The 27,685-nt window shown below is 54.9% G+C and overlaps 3 protein-coding genes across 10 annotated transcripts in view; 2 read left to right on the plus strand and 1 right to left on the minus strand.

Annotated features, from left to right (window-relative positions):
• Nucleotides 1-464: 464 nt before the first annotated feature.
• On the minus strand, nucleotides 465-5,106 carry ATF5 (activating transcription factor 5). The gene is made up of 3 exons (XM_055411552.2): nucleotides 4,826-5,106; nucleotides 3,289-3,585; nucleotides 465-1,775 (listed from the first exon to the last, which is right to left on the minus strand). Exons 2-3 carry the CDS (start codon nucleotides 3,464-3,466, stop codon nucleotides 1,096-1,098), a joined length of 858 nt encoding a protein of 285 aa, XP_055267527.2. The 5' UTR covers nucleotides 3,467-3,585; nucleotides 4,826-5,106; the 3' UTR covers nucleotides 465-1,095.
• Nucleotides 4,394-26,965, plus strand: NUP62 (nucleoporin 62). 3 transcript variants are annotated; one of them, XM_088830029.1, is made up of 3 exons: nucleotides 4,762-4,900; nucleotides 15,783-15,878; nucleotides 24,379-26,965. In XM_088830029.1, the coding sequence occupies exon 3, from the start codon at nucleotides 24,441-24,443 to the stop codon at nucleotides 26,007-26,009; it is 1,569 nt and encodes a 522-aa protein (XP_088686155.1). In that variant the 5' UTR covers nucleotides 4,762-4,900; nucleotides 15,783-15,878; nucleotides 24,379-24,440; the 3' UTR covers nucleotides 26,010-26,965. The 3 variants fall into 3 exon arrangements, with proteins under 3 accessions (XP_088686156.1, XP_088686155.1, XP_088686154.1); XM_088830030.1 differs by lacking the exons at nucleotides 4,762-4,900; nucleotides 15,783-15,878 and adding an exon at nucleotides 4,394-4,527; XM_088830028.1 differs by lacking the exon at nucleotides 15,783-15,878.
• IL4I1 (interleukin 4 induced 1) overlaps nucleotides 4,415-27,685 on the plus strand; it is a 34,130-nt gene continuing 10,859 nt past the window's right edge. For 5 of the 6 annotated variants that reach the window (XM_055411535.2, XM_088830026.1, XM_055411543.2 and 2 more), the window contains exon 1: nucleotides 4,769-4,900. The gene's annotated coding sequence lies outside the window, so the exon portion shown is untranslated. Of the gene's footprint in view, nucleotides 4,528-4,768; nucleotides 4,901-27,685 lie in introns of those variants that run through there. The other variant, XM_055411536.2, reaches the window with a different exon arrangement.

A 27,685-nucleotide genomic window follows, 5' to 3' on the forward strand; every position in this document is an offset into this window, starting at 1 on the left:
CTGTAATGGATGCCCATTTGCACGAATTTTTTTTTCCAGTTCATAAAGATTATCATGGTGAACGGGTTAGGACCCAGATCCGACTCTACTGCCAGGTCATCGCTCACTTACCTCTTGACTTCCCCAGGAATCTTGGCTCTGACAATGCAGTGCGATTGCTCTTCAACACTGGGTGCCCTACAACTGTACTTCAGCCACCCGGCTCCTTTGGCGTCACCCTTTTTGGTGACAAGGACCATGGGGAGCTGGCACCTTTGGCTATTCTTTCACTGTCTACGTCCTAAATGGAAGTTAAAAGCCGGTCTTGTATCTCTACCAATTCACTCAGTCTCATCTTGGCTTTGGCCCACTGTGGAAAGTGTGTGCTTGACTGTAAGTGTTATGTATGTTATTTCCATTATTATTGTCTTTGGTCTAAGACTGCCCTCCCCCCAGCTTCTCCTTTCAAAGACCAGATGCACATAAGCAGAGGAAATTCTTCCTTTTATTTCCACTCACAAAGCCCCCTTCCAAAAGGATCAGTCCCTGCCCTCCCGCACCTCCCCCAACACCTTCACAAAACACTGATTTCCTCCCAGAGCTAAAATGTACACCCCGTCACCCATTATGGCCACTCCCCCAGACCCCCAAATATGCACCTGCTCTGCCAAGTCGGCTACCTCTTGGTTCCACCTCCAAATGTAGTTCCCAAGGTCACTTGGCTTGTTTTGCTCATTCCTTGGGCACCTTTCTTTGAGCCCTCCCTGACTTGGTCTCCAGATGGCTTCCCTGTTCTCCTTCGCACAGATGTTCTGCAGGGCTTCCTGGACTCACTTCCCTGCTTGAGAGACCAGGTTTCCAAGCTCTCCCCTGCCTCCCAAATTCCCCATGGGCCTCTGTTCCTCAAATGTTACTTGAAGGGTGTAAATGCTGACTCATGCCCAAAAGTTTCATGATTCAGGGGGGTGGGGAGGGAGGCAAGAATAAAAGGGGAGGGGGAGGGGGGAGAGAGAGGAGGGGGAGGGGGAAGCTGGAGGCAAGGGGATGACTGGGGACCCTCCCTGCTTTGCCCCGGAGCCGAAGACCAGCGCCCTACAGCCCGAAGCCCCCGCCCGGCTAGCTGTTCCTGGTCCTCTGGCTCCGGGCCTTGTACACTTCGATGAGCAGATCCTTGACGTACTGGATCTCCCGCTCCACCGACTCCGCCCTCTCCCTCAGCTCCCGGTTCCGCGCCTCCAGCCCCTGGCACTCGCCCTCCAGGGCCTCGCCCTCTGCACGCTTCCTCTGGCGGTACCTCAGAGCTGCGGACTTGTTCTGGTCCCGCTTCTTTTGCTTGCGGTCCCCTCGGCTGGCGGCAGGACTCGGGTAGGGGGCGGGCCGGGGCAGGGGCGGGGGCGGGCCTTGCGGAGGTGGGGGCAGGGGCGCCAACCCCGAGTCCCCCTGCCCAGCCTCACCGCGGCAGTAGATGGCCAGCAAGTCGAGGGTGTCCAGGGAAGGGGGCTGGGGGAGGTCAAAGGTGGGCAGGGGGAGGGGGAGAGGGAGGGAAGGTGCCGGTGCCGGTGCCGGTGCCGGTGCCGGCGGCGGCGGCGGCGGTGGGGAGGATGGTGGGAGCAGAGGGGCATCGAGGAAGTAGTCTTCCATCTGCTCCAGCTCCTTCTTGAGCAGGGAGGCCATAGCTTCCAGGTCAGGTGGGGGTGGGGAAGGTGGGGGGAGGGCACCTGAGGGCAAGGGGGGTTCCAGAGGGAGCAGGGCTGTAAAATCGACCCGTTCAGTCATCCAGTCAGAGAAGCCGTCTCCTGGAAGATTGCAGAGGGACAGAAAGCTCCTTGGTCTCCTAATCCTCCACCTAACCAGATCTCACTCATGCCCACCTCATTCATCCCATTCATTGGGTTAAACCACTAGCCAGCCAGCCAGCCAACCAACCAACCAATCAACAAATCAAACCAGTCAACAGGCCAACCAACCAACCAATAAACCAGACATTTAACCAACCCATTAACCAACCAACCATCAATGACCCAAATGACTAAACAGTCAACCAGCCATTTCTTCAACTGTTCCAACATCCTCCTTACTGATTACCCTGCATCTCTGGTTTCTCGATTTACTCGTTTATTATAAATGGCAAACTAGATCACATGTAAACACACCCTGTTTCATCTTTAATTATTGAAACCCCACTATGTACCAAGCATTTGGGATACACTTCCCTCACAGCTCTGTCAGTAAAGAATCTGCCTGCAATGCAGGAGACCCAGGTTCGATTCCTGGGTCGTGAAGATCCCCTGGAGGAGGAAATGGCAACCAGCTCCAGTATTCTTGCCTGGAAAATCCCATGGACCAGAGGAGCCTGGTGGGCTATAGTTCATGGGGTCGCAAGAGTCAGACACAACTTAGGGACTGAACTACCACCAATGAATAAAATGGGCTTCCCAGGTAGTGCTAGAAGAACCCACCTGCCAATGCAGGAAATGTCTAAGAGATGCAGGTTCAATCCCTGGGTCATGAGTATCTCCTGGAGGGCATGGCAACCCACTCCTGTATTCTCTCACCTGGAGAATACCATGGACAGAGAGGAGCATGGTGGGCTACAGTCCATAGGGTTGCAATGAGTCAGACCCAATCTGGTGACTTAGCACCCATGCACGCAGTGAGTAAAATAATTCCTGCTTCAGGGGCTCTGCCTGTGTTGTTTCCTGCACCTGGAAAGCTCTTCCCTTGGGTCTTTTTATGGGTCATTCCTTACCATTCCTTAGGTCTCAGCCAAAATGTTACTGACTTGGAGAGGGTTTCTTGGCTCCCCCCCACCAAACTTGTCCTCGTCGTTTTTTTTCTCATTGCCATTTTTAAACTCAGCTGTTTCCTACTTATTCCCATGCATCATTTGTCTCCTGCGTGTCTTCCCAGTAGAGTGTGAGCTCCAAGAAGGCAGGGATCATGTCAGTGCTGTTCCCAGCTGTATCCCCTAAACAGTGCCTAACATATTATGCTGTTGTTGTTGCTTAGTTGTTCAGCTATGTCCAACTTTTTGTGACCCCCCCCATATACTGTAGCCCACCAGGCTCCTCTATCCACGGGATTTTCCATGCTGGAGTGGGTTGCCACTTCCTCCTCCAGGGTTTCTTCCCAACCCAGGGGTTGAACCTATGTCTCCTGTGTCCCCCGAATTGCAGTCAGATTCTTGACCTGCTGAGCCATTGGGGAAGCCCTATTACAGTACTCATTAAATATTTATCAAATGAATGAATTCTTCTTTCTTCTCCCCTCTCCCAGCTCACCCCACCTCCATTCTTCACCTACTCTTACCTGCCAAGGGCTCTCCCCCCCCTGGAAGCCCGCCCTCCAGGGCTCCCCCAAGGACCTCATAGGGGCCCAGGGGGGCAGGGGCCAGGGGGAGTTTCCCATAGTCTACGAGCCAGCCCAGCCCGCTAGCTGGGAGCAGGGTCCTGTCCAGCTCCAGCCCCAGGGTCGCCAGGAGTGACATGGCTGCAGCACAGGCGCTGGGCACCAATGGCAATGGAAGAGGCTGCACCAACAGCTGGGAGGAGGCTCTGGAGGTTGCTCAGCTGGGCGAAGACAGGCACCAAGGCAAAAGTGGAGGACCTACAAGTGTGACACGAAAGTGAGTGGGTCAGGATCAGCCTCACCTACTACTGCCAAAGCCACAGGGAAATCAAGCCACCCCCCCAGAGTCCCAGGATTCCTCACCCTTTCAGAATTCTAAACCTGTCCTTTCCCTGTATCTGAGCCCCACCCACTCCCCAGGGAATTCTCTTTACCTTTGGCTTATTTCTCAGAATTCCCAAGACCCAATCCTTCCAATACAGAAACCTAATGGTCTCCCAGGGGAATTTCCTTAAAGTCCTTCCCACTCACCCCGTAATATCCCCTTTCATTAAAAAAGAAAACAAAACACTCAATCCCAGGGGAATTTTCTTCCAGTCACATCTCTTCCTCTAAAATATAACTTTTAGGCCCCACACCCTCCCTAGATTCCAGCTCAAATCTGTTCCCATGGGAATTCCCCCTTGTCCCGCCCGGTGGTCAAAGTTATCGGTTCAAATCGCAGTCCTCCCTTTGAATTTGGGGGCTGATCGCCACGGTCTCTCGAAGTCTCGCCCCCACGGTTTATTTTAGCCCCACCTCTCCCTGCTGATTCCCCAGAGGCCCCGCCTCTTTTTCAGGCGGAAACCCCACCCCCCTCAGCAGACGGTTTCGTTAGCCCCGCCCCTTTCACAATGGGTAACCCCGCCCCAACCCCGTTCTCGGCGACGCCTCTTATCCTAGCTCCGTTCCCTAAACCGGTTGTCTCTAATCCCCGCCTTCTCTCCTGTCAATCTAAACCAGTCCCCGCCCCAGCAGGTGCCTGAATGAAAGGGAGAGATGAGCTCGGCGCCTGAGCAAAGTGGGAGGCGGCTCTCTCGCTGAAGGCTACAACGCATGCGCCATCTCCTGAGCCGCGCCATAACTCCTTCAAGCCCCCGCCCTCCTGGGGACCAGTGCGGCTGCCTAATGCCCTCCATTTACGCAAAAATACAGCCTCAGGTGGGCAGCTGCGCATGAGCAATCGCTCGCAGATGGTCCGGGCGGGGGTGGGGGGAAGCCACCGCGTCTGGGAACTAGTGCGCAGGCGCACACGCACGTGGGCCATCTTGAAACACCAATTGTCTGGAAGAACGCACCCGCCCGAGTGCGCATGCTCCGTCGCGCGAGAACGCTCGTCTTCCCTCTTCTGCGCCTGCGCGACCGTGATTCCTCAGTCTCCCCACCCCCCCAGGCTCGGTCGCGAGCTTCGAAAGGGCGGGAAAGGCGGTTGGAGAGGGAGGGGCGAGCGGTTACTCACTCCATGGCTGCGCAGAGGCGAGGCGGCGGCGGCCTGGGCTGAAGAGAGAAAGCAGGAGCGGAGAGCGCAGGCGCGGTGAGCGCGGAGACTGGCCGGGGGCACAGAGGGGTCGCGGCTACAGAGCCATGGCCGGGGGTACGCGGGCGGAGGCGGCGTGGTGGTAGAGCGAGGAGAGACCGTGATCTGAGGGTGGGGAATGAGGCGGCCCGGGGGACTGGGCACAGATATACCGCGGCGGCGCAGCACGGCCTGCACGGATCCTTCCGCGCCCCGCCCCGCGTGGCCCCAACCCGGAGGCGGGCCGGCACCCCTGCCCTCGGGGATCGGATCCAGGCTTCCGATCCCGGGGGTTCAGGCCTCTCCTTCCTCTTACCTGTAGGTCTAGGCCCGCTTTTCTCCCGACTCCGGGGCTTCCGACCCTCCCTTCTCTCTGACTCTGGGGTCCGGCCCTCTGCTCCCTCTGATTCTGGTGACTTGGTAGCCCCTCTTCCCCGAGACTCGCGCCAGTTCATTTCTCCTTTGCTTTCCCCCGCTTCGCGAGTTTCCGGCCAGCCACATGTTACTCTCTTCATCCTTCAACTGCCGTCCCACTCTGAGAACCTTTCCTGTGGCTTAGAACTTGGCGTGAGTCTCAGAGCGCGCTCCATTCAAATCACAGGCCGGCGAAGGTGGCCTCGGGCAAATGACCTGAATTCTCTAGCAGCCTAGATAGGAGCCTATCTGTCAAACGCGGGGAGTAATCAACTCTACCTGGTGGGGTCATTTGTGAGAATCAAATAAGTCGATGCCTGTGAAACAGATCCCACTTCATACATGCTCGCTCAACCTCTTGTGAGCAGGAAGGAATCCTGGGGCCCGGTATCACCCCATCAGACCCCCCTGGCAGGAACCCCAGACGCTAGACCATCCAACACTTGCTAAGGTCATCCTTGTGTCTCCTTTACCTCCTCCAGGGTAATTCCCAGCCATCCCCGCCCTTTCCCATTCACAACATGGACGCTCAGCCCCATCTTGGTGCAGGGAGTCTCCCTCAGGCTTATTATCTTTTCTCTGTCTCCTGCCCACCTACCCTCAACGCTTATCCTCAGCATTCCTTTCAGGCCAGTTGGTTCCTTCTTTTGTCCATACCCGCCACCTAGACTCCCTTTCAGACTGTCCTCTACCTCGGCTCCCCGCCACACCACCGTCAGTCGTGCAGGTCTGCCAGAAATAGGAAGGTCTGTCATCCATTTCTCGAAGAGACGGGACTTCCTAGCCGTCCCCTCCCGGTGCGCTGGGCCCTCCCAGTCCAAGTGGTTGTGGGTCTTTCCTGTGCGCAGAAACCCCTCCTTTACCCACCTCCGTTCATCCACAGCAGGACATTACCCCTGGAGTTGAGCTTTTCCTGGTGCTTGTGAGACTGAATCAAGATCCAGAGAAGGCAGGGGACCTTGATCTTGAGTTATCTTGAGAATGAAGACATGCAGGCTTTTTTTTTCCTCTTCCTCCAAGTTCAGGTGCTCTTTTTTTTTTTTGTTCCAGATTTATTGGGATATGATTGACATATAGCACTGGGTAAGCTTAAGGCATACAGCATAGTGATTTGATTGAACATACCTCATAAATTGATTAGTTAAAGTGTAGGGAACGTTATCTCCTACAGATACAAAACAAGAAATAGAAAAAAATACATCCTGTTTTCCTTGTGACGAGAACTCTTAGGATTTACTCTTGTAACAGCTTTCATACACAACATATGGTGGTATTAATTAGGTTTATTGTATATTGCATCCCTAGTGCACGCTACTTTTGCATACAGGAAGTCCTTCTTGGGATCTGACTGCATTCCCTTAGAGTACGTTGTCTACTCTGCCAGTGTTTGAGCTCTTGCCCTATAGGGGCTATGGTTTTTACTGAGGCTACGGAGTAATGGTTAAGAGCACAGACTCTGGAGCCAAGTTGTTGGATTCAACCCCTGATTACACCCCGCTTACTAGCTTACTGGCAATTTCCCTTCCATGTGTCTTGCTTTTCATTAATAGTTCCAGAATCAAATATGGAGTTGTTAATAGAAACGTGCTGATGGCCAACGTATGTGGCCATCGACAGTACCTATTTAGTATTGTTTTGAGGATTAAATGAATTAATCCAGGTCAGGTGTCCTTGGACTAGTGCCTGGCACAGAGTAAGGTGTTACATGAGGGATTTATTGTTATTATTAAGGTGAATATGTTTTATACAGTGCCCAGCAGTAGTGCTTCTAAAGGTCTCTTAAGTAAGGACTGACTTCCACTCCTCAGTGTTGAGTCCTAGCTGGTGGGATTAGGGAAGACCATTGGACAGGCCGCTGGCAGTGAGGGGGCACAGTCATCCCCCAGTCTTCTCTTTATCAGAAGACCTTCTAGATTATAGCTGGCAGACTAGGTAGAGTATTTCTCCTTAAACAAACTTTTTATTTTGGAATAATTGTAGATTGACCACAAAGCTGCAAAGACAACACAGAGAATTCCCGAGAAACCCCTCACACAGTCTCCCCCCTCCCTGTGGGCACCTTGTGTTATACTGGTGTTTGTCACGACTCGGGAGGCAGTGTCAGTCCGTTCCTGTGACCTACCCCCTCACCCACCCTATCTTCTGATCGCACCGGTTGTTCCCTAACCCTTCCTTTGTTTCAGGATCCACCCAAGGATGCCGAGTTACACTTAGTTTTCACGTCTCCTCAGCAGCCTCTGGTCTGTGGAGTCTTTTCAGACTTTTCTTGTCTCCTGTGACTTTGATGTTTTTGAAGAGTGCAGGTTGTGTATTCTGTGGACTGTTCCTGTTTGGTTTTGTCTCATAGACTGGGACTTGGAGAAGGAAATGGCAACCCACTCCAGTAATCTTGGCTAGAGAATCCTGTGGATGGATGAGCCTGGTGGGCTGCTGTCCATAGGGTCGTCCAGAGTCGGACGCGACTTAGCATGCGTGCATGCTTTGGAGAGGGAAATGGCAACCCACTCCGGTATTCTTGCCTGGAGAACCCCGGGGACAGCGGAGCCTGGTGGGCTGCTGTCTATGGGGTAGGACGGAGTTGGACACGACTGAAACGACTTAGCAGCAGCAGCAGCATAGACTGGGACTATGGGGTGAGAGGATGGTCAGGTCAGACAGTTTGTTAGTAACTGAGAATGAACTTAGTACGGAAATCTTGCTGCCAGTTGCTTGCAGTTTGCTGACTGAGAAGACCCTGGTTGCGCCGCGGTCCCTGCCCCGTGTGCCTCTTTCTCTTTTAAGCTGGGTCCCACAGAATTGAGTCCTGGTGCCAATCAATCACCCTGCCCACGTGGCCTGAGTCAGTCCTGCAGAGCGGGTGCCAGCAAGCACACTGAGCTCCTAGCCCTTCCCAGCCTATTCTAACTTGTGGGCAGTGGGTCATCAGTGGTCCCTGTGAGCCCAGGTCTTGGCACCCTGCGCCCTCTCCCCACACCCACCCCTGATCTGGATCCATGGTCCCTCCGGGACTCTGACTCCGCCTCCCCGAGCCTGGCCAAGTACTCGGGGTCCAGCTGCGCCGCCCCCCCCGCCCCCCGCTTCAGCTCCCGGAGTGGGGCTGCTGGGGACTCTTTTTCATTGCGGAGGAGCCAGGCTTGGGGAGTGAGGCGGCGGTTGCAGGCAGGTTGCGTCACCCCGGCTGTTTGATGGGGAGGGGGAGTGGGGGGGTTCCCTGGGGGCCGCCTGCACACCTGGCAACGGTTAGCGAAGCCCTGGATTGGGGAGACGCCCCAGTCCAGTAAGGGAGGTGATTCGGGAGGAGGAAGGAGAGCCTGTGCAGAACCCTGGGAATCAGGCTCGATGCCAAGACGGGGCTCAGATCACAGGCTGACGCGCGGGGCTTGCAGGGGGCAAGGCGGAGGCCCAGAGAGGCGAGAGGGATTGTGCAGGGCCAACTGCTGGTTAGAGCGGTGCCCCTGCCGCACACCTTCCAAGGCCCTGCAGGCCCGAGGGAGAGCCGGTCTCCTCTCAGACATGTGGGGTCCCTGACCCCCAGCTCAGGACATGGCCTGCTGGGAGGCCGCCAGACCTGGACCTTCACCTCAAGTCTGCTGCTGCTTACTACTGCCAAATTCTGTTGGTTGCCACCTGCCCCTCCCCAAGCCCCATGCGCCAAAGGAGGCCCCCTTGCCTGCTCTATCACAGAACCCACTGCTTTCCCAGTCAAGGTGACAGCCTGGTGTGATGGAAAAGGCACCTGGTTTCCATCAGATGGACCCAGGTTTCAGTCCCACACCCACATCACCTGATCCTGGCCAAGGGTGCCGACGTGGCCCTGACTGCTCGGCCTCCGCTGCGTTCTTAGAAGTGGCTCCGGTGGCTCCTTGGCCTTTTGATCAAGGGAAAGGTGGCTCAGAGCATTGTCTCTGGAGCCAGCCTGCTCGGTTCACACCCCAACTCCGCTTCTACTTTGACCCTCAGCAGGTGGCATCTTCTCTGTGTGACTCGGTTTCCTCATCCGTAAAATGGGGATAAGATGACCCACCTCATAGGCTTATTGTGAGGATTAACCATGTAAATGTATGCAAAATTCTTAGAAGGGGGCCTGCCTGCCTAAGTATGAGCATTATTTCTCTCCAAGGCTTGGGTGCTGAGGGGATTGTGGGAAATGCTGTAGGTAAAGGCCAGCACTTACTCACGGCCAGCCCGTGGTCGTTTCTCTTCCTGTTCCTACCACACTCTGTTCTGCTTTCAGAGCCCCTCGAAGGCAGATGTCTTGTACCTGACATTTCCCTGAGCACTTAGAGGGTAAGTCAGGACCTCCTCATTCCCAGAAACTGTTCCACACAGCCCCCAGCCCTCTGCTGCGGCCTCATGAGGCATCAGAACCTTTTTTCCTGGCTGCTCCGCGAAGCATGCAGGCTCTCAGTTTTCCAACCGGGGATTGAACCCATGCCGCACCCCCGTGCGGTGGGAGCAGAGTCCCAACCACTGGACCGCCAGGAAAGTCCCGCGTCAGTCCTGTTTTTGGCTCTGCTGGGCCTTTGTGCTGTGCAGGCTTTTCTCTAGTTGCAGTGGTGGAGGAGGTGCTCTTCGTTGCAGGGCATGGGTTTCTCGTTGCAGTGGCTTCTCTTGTTGAGGAGCACGGGCTCTGGGGCGTGTGGGCTCAGTAATTGGGGCGAGTGGGCCAAGTTGCTCCGGGGCATGCGGGATCTTCCCGGACCAGGGATTGAACCCGTGTCTCCTGCATCAGCAGGCAGATTCTTTACTACTGAGCCACCAGGGAAGCCCTCACATGAGTTCCTTTTTAAAATGAGTTGCTGAGGCACAGAAACTGGGAATTCAGTTCTGTGTTCCCTGAAGAGGCCCTTGGGCAGCTATCTAGATCATGCAGGCCAGGAGCAAGGGTTGGGAGTGGGCGTCCTGGCAAACAAGGACAGGAAGGCCAAGGCCAGTTCAGCTGGGGAAAGGGCAGTGCAGGGGCCAGACACACAGCACAGGTCTGCCACGTGGCCTGGCAGCTCAGAGTCCTCCAAAGCCCCTTCTCTTGGTGGCTTCAGACAACACACATCGATTCCCTTTCCATTCTGGAGACCAGCAGTCTAAAAGGGTCTTTATGGAACAGTGTTCCCGAGTCTTTTTGGCACCAGGGACGGGTTTCGTGGAGAACAACCCACCATCTCCCGCTGTGCGGCCTGGTTCCTAACAGGCCACAGCCTGGTACAAGTCCACCGCCCAGGGGTTGGGACTCCTGTTCTCAAGGCTCTAGGGGAGAATCCATTTCCTTGCCTTTGGGCCCTTGTGAGGACTCTGGGGCACACCCCAATAATCCAGGATAGTGGATCTTCACCTCAAGATCCTGAATGTAACGTCTGTAAAATCCCTTTGACCATGTAGGGTAACATACTCACAGATGCTAAGGATCAGGATGGGGACGTATCCATCCCACCACACCTCCCTCTCAGAGCCTCCGTTTCCTCATGTGAGAGCTGCAGGCTGCCAGCCCTGGGGTACCCCTCCTTCACGTGCGTTTAGAGACTGGTCAGGGCAAACTGAAGGTAGTTGGCAACACAGTACCCTGGCCCTCGGGACACTCGCTTCTCCCCATGTGCCCTTAAGCAGGGCCCCGCGCACCCGTGTGCTGCGTCAGCAGAGCAGGGCGGAGTACCCAAGAGAGTGCGGAAAGGCCTCCGACGACGGCAGCCCCCTGGGCACACGTGCCAGCCTGGCGGTGCGGAGCTTCAGGCTTTACAGAAATGAGAAACCTAGACCTTTCCACAAGGTCCACGTTTTAAAAGGTGGGTGAAGCACTCACAGAAACCCCGGCGAACTACGAGTGTGGAGAGGTGGGGGCCAAGGGCCCTCCCTGACCTTTGTGTGCAGTCGCCCCGCCACACACCCCAAAAATATGTCCTCCTCTGCCAGGGCAGAGAACAAAAGAAACAGACACCCTCAGGGCAGGGTCACCACCACCCGCCGGCCTGGCCCAGATTGAAAGGGTGCCAGCCTTGCTCAGACGCTGCCGGGTCCTGTGTAAAGTCGTGGGGGGCAGTGTTTGTGGGGAGCAGGGGAAGGGGTCTAAGAGTCATCTGGGAGGGTTGAGGGCTTCCATCAGCCGTCCATACCCCCAACCAGATGCCACCACGGACACGTGTAGTTAAACAATTTGGGTTTCCTGCTTGCGCAGTTGGGGGTGCCCACCTTGGGGGCCCATGGGGCCTCAGTCAGTGCTACTACCTGGGCGGCTCTGGGCCAGTTACTGTACTCTCCACTCCAGTTTGCCCATCTGTGAGATGGAAACACTGGTGGTTCTGCTCTTTGGGTTGTAGTCAGTACAGGTAAAGGTTTCCCAGGTGACTGAGTGGTAAAGAATCTACCTGCCAATGCAGGAGACGTGGGTTCGGTCCCTAAGTCAGGAAGATCCCCTGGAGGAGGAAATGGCAACCCACTCCAGTATTCCTATCTGGGAAATCCAATGGACAAGGGAGCCTGGTGGGCTACAGTCCATAGGGTTGCCAGAGAATGGAATGCAACTTAGCACAGACACACAACAGTTCAGGTAAAGCACTGCAGACAAGGCGCAAGATGAATGTCCGGAAATGTTAGTGCGGCGCCTGCTAGCCAGGGACAGGTGGGGGCTGTGGCTGGTTCTAATCTGAGTCTCAGCCGCCCCGCCCCCGACCTCTGGTGATTTTTACCTGGTTCCCAGAGAAACCATCTCCATGGCAACTGCCTCTGCCACAGCCTGGACCTTTCCCTCCCTCCCCCAGTGACATCCCTGCCTCTCCCCTGGGACGTGGGTGTTGGTTGCAGGAGAGAGGCTGGGCAGGGGGAGCACAGGGCCATGGATTTCTGTTTATCTGCATGCACACACATATCCACTTGTGGGGCTCATAAAGCCCCCGGCCCTGGCAAGTCTCCCTCTCCGAATCTTATCTGGGTGGTCTCTGCTCCAGGCTGTGTTTCCATTGGAGCCCCCTGCTGGCCTCAGCTGACTGGAGCTTTTAGGCTCCAGTCTCCTCCCCAGCCTATTCTCGACCAGCTCCACTCATCCCCAGAAGAAAGCACAGTCCCACCTTTAGAAGCATCTCTGCCCAGCACCTCCTTCTCAGCCCCTCCCTGTCTTCCCATGCTTGGTTGGTTTGTTTAATGGCTTTATTGAAATAGTGCATAATTCACATCCATTTATTAAACTGTACAAATTCAGTGGTTTTTAGTACATTCAGAGTTGTGAACGTATTACCACAATGTAATTTTGGACATTTTTATCACTCCAGAAAGGAACCCCATACCTCTTAGCAGGCACTCCCCATGCCCCTATCCCTAGGCAGCCTCTCATCTGTTTTCTGTCTCAGTAGATACGCCTGTAATGGACATTTCTTGTGAATTGGCTCATATAGTAGGTATCTAGTTTTCTAGGTTCATCCATTTTGTAGCATATATCAATAGGGTTTTTTAAAGGCTGTATAATATTCCATTTTATCCACTCATCAGTTGGTGGTCATTTGGTTGTTTTTACTTTGCTGTTACAGAATATTTGTGTACTAGTTTTGAATAGACATATGTTTTCATTTCTCTTGGGAGAGGTCTAGGAGTGTAATTGCTGGATCATGGGATGACTGTATGTTTAAGGAACTGCCAGACTTTTCCAAAGTGGCTGCCCCATCGTACTCCCAGTAGTGATGAATGAGGGTTCACTTTGCTTCATCCTCACCAGGCTTCCTGTTACCAACCTTTTTTATTAATGTCATCCTAGTGGCATCAGTGAGCTGGTATATCATTAGAGTTTTGATTTGCATTTCCCATTGGCTAAGGATGCTTTTCCTGTGCTTACCAGCCATTTGTATACCTTCTTTGGCATCCTGTGGTTTTGACACAGGGCGTTTTCCACTGTTCCTCAAGGCAGCAGACCCTTGCCCGTCTGAGCTTTGGCCTGGAATGAGCTACTGATCTAACCTCTTCTCACCCTAACTCCGCCACATCCTTCAAAACAGATTTAAACATCCTTTCCTTCCGTAGGACAGTGTCCTTGCCCCTCCCCTGAGCTTCCAGTAGGTTCTCACCAAAACCCTTACACGGTGTCTACCATGGCATCCAATAATCGAATTCTTTGTTACCCTCGTTAAGCTCTGAATTATTTAAGGTCCGGGACCTTGTTTAACCCTGACTTTGACATTTATGTTGACACTGAGCAGGTTTCTTAACTCTGGAAAGAAGAGCTAATAGTACCTACCCCATGGTAGGAACATCGTAGAACTAAACCGATTAGTACATGAAGAACACTTGGAATAGTACCTGGCACAAAGCAAACTGGACCTCTTTATTCGATTAACAAGCATTTGCGGAGTGCCTGCAGGGGCCCACAGCTGTCCCAGACATTGGGGAACAGCAGTGTAGAACACAGGCCCAAATCCTGCCCTTCCTGCCCCCTTCTAATGGGGAGACAAAACAAACGAGATCTGTAAATGGAATGTATCATATTTCAGGTGGTGCTGGGTTCCTTAGGACAGCCAAGGGAGATGGCACTGAGTAGGTGACATTTTATATTTTAGCAAAGACCTGAAGGAGGTAAGGGAGTAAGCCATGGGGCCGTTGGGAGAGTGTTCCACGGAGCGAGAACAGCAGGTGCAAAGGCCCTGAGGCAGGAGTGCTCTCGGCATGTGTGAAGAGCATCAGGAAGGCTTGTGGGACTGGAGTGGCATGATGGAGGCAAAGGGCACTTAGAGGTCGGTGCATGCACACCTTTGGCCATTTGGGAATAATGCTGCTGAGAAATTTGCGCACAAGTTTTTGTGTGAATACCCGTTTTCAATTCTGGTAGCTTTTCCTTCATCACATTTATAACACTCTGGGATTTTAAGGACAGGTGGCCATGCCATATTGTCTTTTGTTTGCCCAGTTCAAGGCCTGTCTTGTCCCAAGTCTCAGTGGATGTTTGTTGACTGAATGAATGAGGTATGTTTGTGGATTATCCACACACATGGCACATAACAGCACTGAATGGGTAGTGCATTTATCATTATTTTTTTAAAAATGCAGTTGGTACACCAGATTGGCAGAACTTTCCTAACTTCGGGTATTGACAGGTTGTAGGGAAATGGTTGTCTCAGGCACTGCCAGTTAGAATAAAGCAGATACAGGCAAGCTGGGGAGTAGTTTGGTTGTCCCTAGTAAAACCAAGATACAAATATGTGGCCAGTAGTTCTTCTTCTGGGATCTGCCCTGGAAAAGTGTTTGCGCCTGTACCTGGGAAAGCATGACTGAGTGTGCTTGTTGCAGTATTGTTTATAGTAAAGAAAAGCCAGAAGCGTCTAAACGCCCATTGGTAGTTCGGTTCAGTCGCTCAGTTGTACCCGACTCTTTGTGACCCCATGGACGGCAGCACGCCAGGCCTCCCTGTCCATCACCAACTCCCGCTGCTTACTCAAACTCATGTCCATTGAGTCGGTGATGCCATCCAACCATTTCATCCTCTGTTGTCCCCTTCTCCTCCTTCCTGCCTTCAATCTTTCCCAGCATCAGGGTCTTTTCCAATGAGTCAGTTCTTCACATCAGGTGGCCAAAGTATTGGAGTTTCACCTTCAGCATCAGTCCTTCCAATGAATATTCAGGACTGATTTCCTTTAGGATGGACTGGTTGGATCTCCTTTCAGTCTAAGGGACTTTCAAGACTGTTCTCCAACACCACAGATCAAAAGCATCAATTCTTCGGCACTCAGCTTTCTTTATAGTCTAACTCTCACATCCATACATGACTACTGGAAAAACCATAGCTTTGACTAGATGGACCTTTGTTAACAAAGTAATGTCTTTGCTTTTTAATATGCTGTCTAGGTTAGTCATAGCTTTTCTTCCAAGGAGCAAGCATCTTTTAATTTCATGGCTGCAATCACCATCTGCAGTGATTTTGGAGCCCAAGAAAATAGTCTGTCACTGTTTTCATTGTTTCCCCATCTATTTGCCATGAAGTGATAGGACCAGATGCCATGATCTTAGTTTTCTGAATGTTGAGCTTTAAGCCAACTTTTTCACTCTCTTCTTTCACTTTCTTCAAGAGACTTTTAGTTCTTCTTCGCTTTCTGCCATAAAGGTGGTGTCATCTGCATATCTGAGGTTATTGATATTTCTCCCAGCAATCTTGATTCCAGCTTGTGCTTCATTCAGCCCAGCATTTCTCATGATATACTCTGCATATATGTTAAATAAGTAGGGTGACAGTATACAGCCTTGATGTACTCCTTTTCTCCTTGAAACCAGTCTGTTCCATGTCCAGTTCTAGCTGTTGCTTCTTGACCTGCATACTCGTTTCTCAGGAGGCAGGTCAGGTGGTCTGGCATTCCCATGTCTCTCAGAATTTTCCACAGTTTGTTGTGATCCACACAGTCCAAGGTTTCAGCGTAGTCAATGAAGCAGAAGTGGATGTTTTTCTGGAGCTTGCTTGCCCATCGATAGAGGCATGGGTAAATGTGGTCTAGTCACACCACATTGTATTTATCATTCCTTCTAGCTTACTGGTTTACAGCAGCTGTAAGGAATGGAAGACCTGTTGAAAACTACAAATTGTGGAGTGGCACATGCAGTGTGATCCCTTGGGAGTAAACGTGTGAGTACAGTGATTTCCTCTGGCTGAGAACACGTGTGCAAGTGTGTGTAGACAGAGCTATGCGACAGCTGTTCAGCCGAGTGCCACGCAGGCATGGGTACCGGGGGTGACAGATAGCCATCAGGGGGCTTGTGGCTTTGTTGGTGACGGCCAAAACAAGATTTTAAAGAAAGGACTGGTGTATCGACTGTTCCATTAAAATTTAAATGTTGAATGCAGTTAGGTGGAGGGAGAAAAATCTTTCAGTACAAGAACAAGATCTTTTCTAGTCCTATTAAGAGTATTTCTAGAATCTTCTTAAAATCTACCCCTCTGGCTGTTTCCTGACTTTTCCATACGTCTAAAGGTCCGTCTAGTCAAGGCTATGGTTTTTCCCGTGGTCATGTATGGATGTGAGAGTTGGACTGTGAAGAAAACTGATTGCCGAAGAATTGATGCTTTTGAACTGTGGGCTGGAGAAGACTCTTGAGAGTCCCTTGGACTACAAGGAGATCCAACCAGTCCATTCTAAAGAAGATCAATCCTGGGTGTTCATTGGAAGGACTGATGCTAAAGCTGAAACTGCAATACTTTGGCCACTTCATGCGACGAGTTGACTCACTGGAAAAGACTCTGATGCTGGGAGGGATTGGGGGCAGGAGGAGAAGGGGATGACAGAGAATGAGATGGCTGGATGGCATCACCGACTCTGTGGACATGAGTTTGAGTGTACTCTGGGAGTTGGTGATGGACAGGGAGGCCTGGTGTGCTGTGATTCATGGGGTCGCAGAGAGTCGGACACGACTGAGCAACTGAACTGAACTGAACCTGATATGTTTTCCCCGAGGGGAAATTTGCTGTTTCCCACCACCTGAGCTCCTTCAGGTACAAGTTTGGGCCTCAGGAGTGAGAAGGAAAGTGTAATTCCTCATTAGTGGTGAGGTGATTGCTTGGGGTAGAGAAGCTGTTTTCAAGGGAAGAAAGGGAGAAGCCAGATAACTGAGAACCTCTGGGTCCAAGAAGCGTTTTTGTACCAGCTGAAGGCAGTTCAAGGGGCAGGAAGCCAAGCGGTTCAGAGAGCGCCTCCTCCTCCATCTAGTGAGGATGATTCATGTACGTCCGTACTCAGTCGGGTATGACTGTTTGCGATCCCATGGACTGCTGCCCACCAGGCTCCTCTGTCCATGGAGTTCTCCAAATACTGGAGTGAACAGCCATTCCATTCTCAGGGTACCTTCCCGACCCAGGGATTGAACCTGTGTCTCCTGCCATGGCAGGTGGATTCTTTACCACTGTGCCACCTTGGAAGCCCCAGTGAGGACAATAAGCCTGCTTAAAATGACCTCTAAAATATTGTCAGTACAAAAAAGAGTGCCGAAGCATGCTCCTGGCTCATGCAGCCTTGTGTGTACAGTGGGAGAGAGTGCAAGCTGCATTTGCTTAAATGTGTTGAAAATCTCTGGAAAGAGGCCCAAGAAACCCGAAAGCTTGTCTCCAGGGAAGAGAGGTAGCTGTGGGGCTGAGGGGGTACCACAGAGACCCCTCTTGTACCTTTTGAACATAGAACCATGTGAGCAAACTATTCACAAAAATGTAATTTTTGTTTTCAAAAACACCCACCAGTAGAACACGTGTGAGCAGGCCTCCTGGGGGGTTGGTGTGCGGGGGCATTTCGGGATGTGTTCATGTGAGCGGGGCATGGCGGCCGGACAGGGCCAGGCTTCCACAGACCCTCCTCCCCACCCCCTCAGGCAGGCAGGCCTCCTGTTTGTCTGATGCCTGGAGGGTGAGAGGCCTCCAGGGTGCCGTCCACGTGGAGGCGCAGGCCCGCGGAAATGAGGACCAGAGCCCCGGCTGCCCAAGGAGGTGAGAGGGCAGCTGGGAGCTGCGTCTGCCCGATCTCTGTCCCGCCTCCCTGTGGGGCGCCTCGCGCTGGCCGTGGCGCTGCGGTGTCTGTGCCGCAGCCTGCCCAGGAGCACTGCTGTTTCCTACCCCTGGGATCGGCTGCTCCTCACGGACAGGGCGGTTGGGTAAGAGCCAGGGGAGTAGCCTAGGTCCCCAGCAGCTCCTGCCTGGCCCCTGGTGCTGCCTCTGCCCCTGCCCCCCACAGCCGGGATGAGTCTTCCTGTCCCTTCGGGGCCTCTCCCATGGCTTCACCCCGTGCTCTGGTCAGGCCTCGCGGGCCGCCTCGCTGCTCTGTAACCTGGAACAGCTGAGACTCTGCCCCAGCTGAGGTCTGGGTGGCAGGCAGCTTGCCCCAATCGGCTGATGTCCATTCTTGCAGGGCAGACTCTCTGGACTCATCTATCCCCTGAGGTTTAGAGGGATTTTCTTTGACTCAAGGGAGAGAGGGGATCTGATTCAAGAGAGACTTAAGAAGCAGGAGTTCATGGGCTTGGGCCTGGCCTGTGGTGAGACAGGCCAGGGGAGGTGTGGTGGGGGCAGGTAGGGGGTCCCTGCGCTCACACCGCAGAGGTACTGGCCCGGCTGTGACCACTGGTGTCTGATCCCCTCTCTTTTCTCTCCCCTCCTCTGGTCTCTCCAATCCCATGGCTGCACTTCCTCCAAGTCTAATTACACGGGGAAAGCGTAGTTGGCACTGAAGTTCCCTGTCCTGCCTGGGCCCTGCTGGGCTCGGCATTGTGGGCAGCGCCACCAGGTGGCTGTGGGCGGGATGCCAGGAGCAGTTGCTGGGTCACTTCCCACAACTGCAATATTATTAACTGCAATAATAGGTTGTTTCCTGGGCCCCAAGAATGCACAGAGCACAGTGCTAAGCATTTGACACGGATCGCCGACTGTTTCATCTTCCCAGAGACCATATGATTTTGGAGCTGTCATCCTGTTTTTTTCAGATGAGGAAATTGAGGCCCCAGGAGATGAACTTAAAACTAAGATCCTAGGGCTGGGAGTGGAGGAGCAGGCACTCGGAACGACAGCGTGCAGCGCCTGCTTCTCGGTGCTGGGCTGTGCCCTGCCAGGCAGTGACAGAAGAGTGCTGGGGGCCTGCTGCCCTCCTTCTGGCCCATTGGTAACTAGACAGCCCTGGGAATGGAGCCCATTGATCAGACTCACTGCTGCCCCGAGTGAGGAAGAGTTTGTAATGAAGGAAGGACACAGCCTGGGGGGAGGCAGCGGCCAGGGCCTGGTGGAAAAGCCTTGCTCTGGGAGGGTCACTCGAGCTTCTGAGGTGACAGGTGAAGGGCTGTGGGGGTCGGGCAGGAAGCAGGGTCCTCCTGGCTTTGCTGTGGGTGGGTGGCCTGGCTGCCAGTTCTCCTCTGTGGCCGGCCCTTGACACCGGCCGGCGGCCTGGAGGTGCGTCACTCCCTCAGCCACGCGTCTGCCCAAGCACCCCACTGCCCCTCTAATACTGATTTCTGACACCTGCTCACCTCCTGCCCCAGAAGCTCAGCTCCCTTCCGGGAACTCGCGTTTGACCTTGGAGAAGTCACGTCACCTCTCTGAGCCTGTCTCCCATCCAGGAAGGTTCGGTGTGCTGCCCCCTACTGCTCCTGGCCGGTCCTGCGCACACAGGTGGCACTCTGCGTGCCAGTCAGTGTAGTTCCCCAGGCGCTGTCCTCGGTGCTGCGGACACAGCCGTGAGCGATACAAAGGGCCGTCCTGCCCCGTGGGGCTGACCCATCACTCCACGAGCCCCCTCGGTGCTCCAGGCCATGCTGTCCCTCCCTTTGTCATACGCGGCCCATCGTTGCTGGTTGTCTCGCACATCCATGTCCCAGGAGGTCGCCCCGCGGCAGAGGATATCCAGGTGTTGAGAGTCACAGCTGTTCTTACCCCATTACCCGCAGCTGCCGGGCCCAGCAGTGGCAGCACCCCATGTCCTCAGCCAGCGCACGGAGGGGCCCAGCACCTGCACCCCGCCCCTTCCTCAGCCCCATGCCAGGACGGGTTTCCCATTCACTCACCTTTACCAAGCGCCGCCCTTTTCCTTCTTTGTCCCCCTCTCCTGTTAAGTTCCTGTTGCTCTTGTTACACATTACCACAAACTTAGCAGTTTAAGGTAACACAAATATTTATTTGCAGTTCGGGAGTTCAGAAGCCTGAGGCGGGTGCACAGGGCTGTGTTCCTTGTGTGGGCTCAGGGGAGAGTCAGGGTTGTGCCTTTTCCAGGTCCCAGAGGCCACCTGCTCTCCTTGGCTCGTGGCCCCGTCCTCCAGCTCCCGAGCAGCAGTGTAGCAGCTCTCAGAACATCTTTCCAGGGTGACAGTCCCTCTGGCTCACCGCTTCTGCCTCCCGATTCCATTCAGAGCCCTCGTGATCACATCGAAAGCCCACACAGATAATCCAGGGTCGTCTGCCCACTCGGGATCCTTAATCACATCTGTGACATCGTTGTTGCCACATGAGGTCCCAGGTTCTGAGATTAGGGTTAATCTTCCCTTTGGTCCAAGGCTGAGGTCCTCCCTCCCTTCATTTTCATTCCCAGACAGACACCCGTGTTCCGAGTATCTGAGGAAAGGAGAGCCCAGGGCTCAGAAGAGTGCCACCTGCCCCAGCCACCCCAGGTCCCACGCTGGGACTTGTTCTGGCCCCTCTGGCCACCCCCTCGCCCCTGCGCTGGCACCCCGCTGCCCCGCCCCACTCGGTGTTTCTCCAGGACACTGAGCCTCGTCTGACACACTGAGTACTTCCTCTGGTGTCTGTTTTTCTCCTGTCTTCCCTGCTGGGATGTCAGGGCAGAGACTCCTCTGTCTCGTCCGCAGCGTCTTTCCAGGGCCTTGACCGGTGTCTGTGCAAAGCAGGTGCTGGCGCACCCCTGTCGCATGCTCGGTGCCCCCGTCCTCCGGGGATGGGCCGTCTGTGCTGTGCTGTCTCTGTACGTAGCATAGGGCCGAGTAAGTGCTGGAGTGAATATGGTAGATGCAGCCCAGTTTGGAGAGGCAGAAGAACTAACAAGAGAGGGAAGGTTAGTGGATCTGAGCGTAGGTGGTGGTGATGGCAAAGAACCCGCGTCCTTGAAGCTGGGGATGGGCCGCACATGTGCGTGGGAATCCCAGACTCGGGACTGTGCAGGCATCTGGATGTGGTGTGGAAAACAAGGGCAAGTGTGCGGCTGGTGGCTCTGCCAGTAACGCCCTCCATGGCCTCGAGGCAGCCACGTGGACTGGAGAACCCGCTGCGGCCGAGACTGCCCAGCCCCAAGCACCCAGCCTGGGCCCACCTGCCCCTCTTCCCAAGAACAGCATCACTTTCCCTCAACAGCACCCGCTTCTCTTTTAGGAAAGCTCACCCCTTTGATAACAGTGGATACGGCCTCAGAAAGGGCAGAGGGTTTTCTGTGTGTGTTTCACCACGGCTGTGAGAAACACCCAGCGTCCTGGGGGTCAGTGATCAATGAGCAGTGACCCCCAGGACGAGCTGCATCAGGACGTGTTCACCACTGTCCTGGGTCCCTGGCATCCGAGGCGTTGGAAGGAGATGAGGTATTTAATAAACAGTGAACTGTTAAACCAGACAAGACACCGGGGCAGGGGCGGGTGGGGAGATGTCTTCTTTGTGGTTTCTTAATCATATAAAAAGTGAAAACTTTCTATAAATGATTTTTGCAAAAATTTTAGCTGCAGCTTATTAATACCAAAAGCTCTCTTGAGTGCGCTTTTGCAAACTGAGCCATGTGGCTGTCCGGACACTTCTGTCTGCTCGCTGGTAACAGACCCAGCTCGAGATGGCTCTGCAGTGAACTGGGCCAGGGTCTCTTCGTGCCCAAAACAAGGAACCCAACCTCACGCCTGAAAACAGGGAGCCGTCTTGCAGCTGCTTTTAGACGAAAAGAAACATGTGAGGGAGTAGAGTGGAAGCTGGAGTACAGAATAGTGGCCATGCCCCCTGAGCAGGGGTGGTGTCCCTGTGACTGGGGGCCCACTTGGTGAAGTAGAAATGAGAGCTTTACGGTGCGGGGGTTTGGCTAGTGCCCACCTGGGGGTGGAATTGCAGGTTACTTCGTCTGAGCCTACCCTCCCCGATCTGTGCCCCGGGGTCATCATCCGACCTTGTAGGATGGGTGAAACTGGCTGGGGTAGGGGGAAGGGGGTGACACAGTGCTGGGCACACAGCACTGTCGGTGCCCAAGCCAGCTGCCCCCAGACCACGCTCGTCTCAACCAGGGAAAGGGTCAGGCAGCCTGAGGCCCCACTGGGCAGTGGCAGCTGACCGTGAGTTCACATTAGACTTGAGGCCAGCTACCACCGCAGTCTTTTCCTGAGAACGTCATAGCTGGGTTGGATTCATGGCCCCTTGGGGCTCCCTCCTTTCCTCCCCGGCTTCCAGAGGTGACAGTGTGGTGTGTGTCTGCATGGGGACCGTGGCTGTGAGCACCGTGCCCTCCCGAGTCGGCCACACTCCAGGCCCGCAGCAGCCACTCCACTTTCCTGATGAGGGTGCTGGGCCTCAGGGAGTCCTCAGGAGTCACAGGGTCCGCCTTGTACCCGTCAGGCACTTTCTGCTCCCCAGTTGTGTTCATTTCCTGTGCTGCTCTCACAAATATCACAAACTTAGCAGCTTGAAACGATGCACCTTTATTCTTTTGAAGTTGAGATCAGGGTCCAGAATCAGTCTCACTGGGCTGAAATCAAGGAGGGCTGGTTCCTTTTGGAGACTGCAGGGGAGATCCGTTTCCTTGCCTTTTCCAGCTTGTAAAGCCCACCCGCGTTGCTCGGCCTGTGGCACCGTCCTCTGTCTCCAAGTTCCAGGCACGTTACTCCAGCCTCTGCTTCTGCCTCCACATTTCAAGGCCCTTAGTCACGTCTGAAAATTCCTTCTGCCACTTAGGGTCGTTTGCCCCCAGGTTCTGGGGAGCGGGGCCTGCGTGTCTCTGGAGGGCCACAGTTTGGGTCCTGGTGTTGGTGTTATGCCCACGTGCTGGCTCCCCTGCCGCCTTCAGCACAAGCTCTGGGATGCAGCCCCCCCCACAACCAAGACAAGGCGTGACTGAGCGCCAGCCGGGGGGGTTGTTTAACTCAGTCACCCATGCGTCCTGTTCAGACTGTGATTCTAGAGCCCAGCTGCATGGTTCACTGGTTCTTCAGAGTGAATTTACACTCTATAGTTAGAGAATCTTTTTCAAAAACGTAGCTCATCAGTTATGTTTATTGTACAGGCAGGAATGAGCACTTGGAAACTACTGCAGATTAGCAGCGGGCTATCCATGTGTAGGCCCACTGGCCAGAGACAGGTCCCGCCCGCATCTCGGTGTGTTTCTTTCCAGCCCTCCTCCGTCAGGGTAGCTGTGTTTTTCCAAAGCTGAGGTCACACTGCAGTAGTAAATTTGTGTTCTGCTTCTCTTTGTTGTCATTCCCAGCGTTTCTTGAGTATAGTTAACAGGCCATATCAGTGGGTAGGATGCAGACCTTCCCTTATATCTGATGCCCAGTTGACCCCCTAATTGGTGCCCGCACTGGACAAGGAGCTTGGTGGATTGGGCCTGTGGCCTGGGGTCAGCTCCTAGTAGATCACTGCAGCCCCCTGAGCCCGTTTCCTCATCTCGGACATGGGGACACCATCTCCGCCTCCAGACAGCAGTGAGATGTCACTTAACGTGAGCAGCCCACCAGCAGTCAGTACTTAGCCTATGATAACTTCCCTGGAAACGCCTCTACCCAGGATGCCCTCCAACTCTTTCTTCTCCAAGTCACCTTTGACTCTCAAGCTACCAGATGGCTTTGCTCAGGGCTTTTTCAGATAGAAAGCGGTCACCTTTCACTGAAGAGGGACGTGCTGGCTCCTGGAGCTTCTAATGAAGACCAGGTGGGGTTGGTGAGCAGGACCGGGATTTCTGGCAGCTCTCTCACTCTCTGCCTCTCCTCTCTGCTCTCTCTGGCGGCGCTCACTGTCCCCCGATGCTCATCCTCCGTGCCTGGCACCTGCAGGTGGGGACGGTCTCGGCCAGCTCAAGTCTCCACATCCCCTTGAAACCAGTCCCTGCAGCCAGGGGCACCAGGTGCTCAGAGCACTCGGGTCTCCTGCCCACCCTGAGTTAGGAGGGCAGGGGACTGTGCCTACGTGCCCTCTGTCCTCCTAAATGGCACGGGGTGTGCCCAGAGGGAGCCTTTGGTGCCCAAGGCCCTGTCGTAAGCTCAGCTTCCCCGGGGCCCATCTCTGAGGTCCACAGGGGCACTTGGTGTGGTGCTCAGCCAAATTAGGCTACCCCTCACCCACCTGCAGTCAGCAGGGAGACCTGGGGGGCAGGTCCCGAAGCCTCTTGTGTGTGTCTAATCCCGCTCGCCAGAGGCACCTGCTCTTCAGCCTCCTCTGCCCCAAGCAGTGGGCCTCCCGCTGGTGCTGACCCTGCTAGACCCCCGGGGCGGGGGCTGTACGTCCCTGTCCGTCTTTCCTAGTTCAGCAGGGTCCAGTTAGGTTGCACAACAGGAAGAGGAGCAGGGGGCCGCTTATCAGACTTGAGTCCCGCCCCCCTGCAGACGGAGCTCCATCGTGCCGCTGAGGTGGTTTTTCCAGGTCTGCCATCTGATCATGTCACTTCCTCTGCTTTGCAAATCTTCCGAAGGTTGCAGACACCGGTGGATTTACTTGGAGCCGGAGTAGCTGCTGCCCCCAGAGTCTGGAGCCATGAGCGGGTTTAATTTTGGAGGCACTGGAGCCCCCACAGGCGGGTTCACGTTTGGCACCGCAAAGACCGCAACGACCACGCCTGCCACGGGCTTTTCTTTCTCCACGTCCGGCACTGGCGGGTTTAGCTTTGGGACTCCCTCCCAGTCAGCCGCCAGCACCCCTTCCACCAGCCTGTTCTCCTTCAGCACCCAGACTCCAGCAACACAGACCCCAGCCTTCAGCTTTGGGACCACGACGCCTACAGCAGGAGCCACCGGATTTTCCTTAGGGAGTAACACCCCAAAGCTGAGCCTGGGCAGCACGGCCCCGGCCCCGGCCCCGGCCCAGCCTGGCAGCTTCGGGCTCGGGGGTAGCACCCTCAGCAGTGCCGTCTCCAGTGCCAGCACGTCCTCCCAGGGCACGGCGCCCAGCGGCTTTGTGTTTGGCTCCACCACCGCATCTGCTGCCCCGCCCACCACTTCCACGTCCGGGGGCTTCTCGTTCACGGGTGGGAGCGCATCCCAGACTGGGACCTCTGGCTTCAACATAGGCTCCCTGGGGGGCCCGACCCAGCCCCCAGCCCTCAGCGGGCTGCCCTTCACTGCGGCCACTCCAGCAGCCACTGGAGCGGGAGCCGCACAGCCGGCTGCGCCCACCCCCACCGCCACCACCACCAGCGCTGGGCCCTCGCTCTTCACCTCGCTGGCAACTGCTCCCACCTCATCCGCCGCCACCGGGCTCTCCCTTGGCACCCCAGCGACCACCGCAGGGACAGCAGGAGCGGGGACGCTGGGCTTCAGCCTGAAGGCCCCCGGAGCAGTTTCCACCACCTCCACAGCGACAACCACCACGACCACGACCTCCGCCACCACCAGCACCACCGGCTTCTCCCTGAACATAAAGCCCCTGACTCCGGCCGGGATCCCCAGCAACACGGCAGCCTCCGGGAGCGCGCCCAGCGGTCCCAGCACAGCTGCCGGGGGGTCCAGCAGCGCTGCGCTGACCTACGCCCAGCTGGAGAGCCTCATCAACAAGTGGAGCCTGGAGCTGGAAGACCAGGAGCGGCACTTCCTGCAGCAGGCCACGCAGGTCAACGCCTGGGACCGCACACTGATCGAGAACGGCGAAAGGATCACCAGCCTCCACCGCGAGGTGGAGAAGGTGAAGCTGGACCAGAAGCGGCTGGACCAGGAGCTCGACTTCATCCTGTCGCAGCAGAAGGAGCTGGAGGACCTGCTAAGTCCACTCGAGGAGTCGGTCAAGGAGCAGAGCGGCACGGTGCACCTGCAGCACGCCGACGAGGAGCGCGAGAAGACCTACAAGCTGGCCGAGAACATCGATGCGCAGCTCAAGCGCATGGCCCAGGACCTCAAGGACATCATCGAACACTTGAACACGTCAGGGGGCCCGGCTGACACCAGTGACCCGCTGCAGCAGATCTGCAAGATCCTCAACGCACACATGGACTCACTGCAGTGGATCGACCAAAACTCGGCGCTGCTGCAGAGGAAGGTGGAGGAGGTGACCAAGGTGTGCGAGGGCCGGCGCAAGGAGCAGGAGCGCAGCTTCCGCATCACCTTCGACTGAGCTCGCTGCCCGGGGTGGGAGTGGGGGGGTACTGTCGCGTTGTCGGGGTGCAGGGAGATACGTGTTTGTGTTTCTGTCTTTCAAACAGTTGTGCTGTTGCAAGAACTATTCTGTGGTTTAACTTTGTCTTAGCGAATAGAAAGTATTCTCAGTGCTCTGGTCCAGGCAGCAGCCTCGTAGGTTTGGTTTCTCCACCTTCTGGACCCTCTCCACCTGCTATAGCTACCCGCCTCCAGCTGTGCTGGAGGAGGGCTGAGCCACCAGAGAGTCGCCTGCCTCCCGGCCAGGGTGTAGGCTGCCACTTTGCGCGACAGTCAGAGACGCGGGGAGGAGAGCTCCATCCTCACAGAACCAGCCGCCTGGAGTGAGCGTGAGCGGTTCAGACAAGTGGCTTGTGGGCGGAGCGGACAGTGGGACATAGGATCTCAAAGGAGGAGAGACCAGTCAGAAGAGAAGAGAGGTCTCCCCTCGCCTGGCTGACACACCGCGTCGGCCACCCTGAAGCCAGGTTGGTGCCGTCCCGCGAGGCCCACTCCACACTGAGCTTGTAAGCACGCACCTTTGGTAACACTGGCCACACTAGACTGTGCAAACTGCTCGCTTCTCCGCCTCACCGTCAGGTTGTGCACCCTGTCGGCAGGGCCTGTTTCCCGTACCCCTTGTGTGCTAAACACAGTAGTCCCTGTCACAGTATCGAACAGATGGACAGTAGAAATGAGCCCAGCATAAAACGCTCGCCCACCGAATGAATGCCTGTGGAAGTGGCCGGGGTGCCAGGGCAGCCACAGACTTGATTCTGAGCCTCCCGGAGTCAGGGCGAACCTGATCAGTCCCGGTGAGGTCCAGTGTCCAGAGCAGCTGCCCAGTGTCTTCGTGTTTGTCTTCACCCTCTGCTGTGATCTCTGAAACACCTGCGGCTGTATGTTGCTTTCCTAAATAAAATGTGGAATTTAAAAGCTGCTGTTTCTGTGGATAACTTAGAAGGAGGAAGTTGGGAAAAGAGTAGGTTCCAGGTCATGCTTGGGGGGGAACGTGCTCAGATCTCGCTCGTGGCACAGGGCGGGAACCCTGCCCTCCGGCCTCCCTTGGCTGGCGCACACTAAGCAGTTTTTTGGCTCTGGAGTGCCCAGGACTCATTCCTGGACATACGTGGTCCAGTTTCTCAAAGTCATGACCATGAGTCATTTCCTCAGGCCATCTTGGACTTCTAGAGACCACTGTCTCATCCAAGCAGAAGCCACAGAAGAGAGGGGGGAACAAACCAGAGGCGGGAGCCCCCAGCAACCCCAGTTGCTTCTCCAAAGGCTCCACCCCCTGCGACAGTGGCCCTCTGTGAGCCGTGACCCCATCCGATACCCATATCCAACCCCCTTGAGTCCCCTTAGGAAGTAGGAAGTAGTATTTTACCTACATGTATTCATTCAGCATCCATCTTTGGAGCACTTGCTACACACCAGATCCCAGGCTGGCACGAGAGTTTCAAAAATGGAACCACCCATGAGGCTCCCTGCCCACCCATGAGGTCATCCTGGCAGGGGCCACACAGTCATGATAAGAAAAACAAATTTCTTGAGCTTGCATTTCCAATGCATAGCATATACCTATTAATTTGCATGTTAAACATAAGTGAAGCTTAATTGCTATCTTAGCTTTTTAGTTTTATTTATTTTTTAATC

Source organism: Moschus berezovskii, chromosome 22, assembly GCF_049115385.1.
Source record: "Moschus berezovskii isolate FMDL1 chromosome 22, NW_MosBer_1.0, whole genome shotgun sequence".
Classification (NCBI taxonomy): Eukaryota; Metazoa; Chordata; class Mammalia; order Artiodactyla; family Moschidae; genus Moschus; species Moschus berezovskii.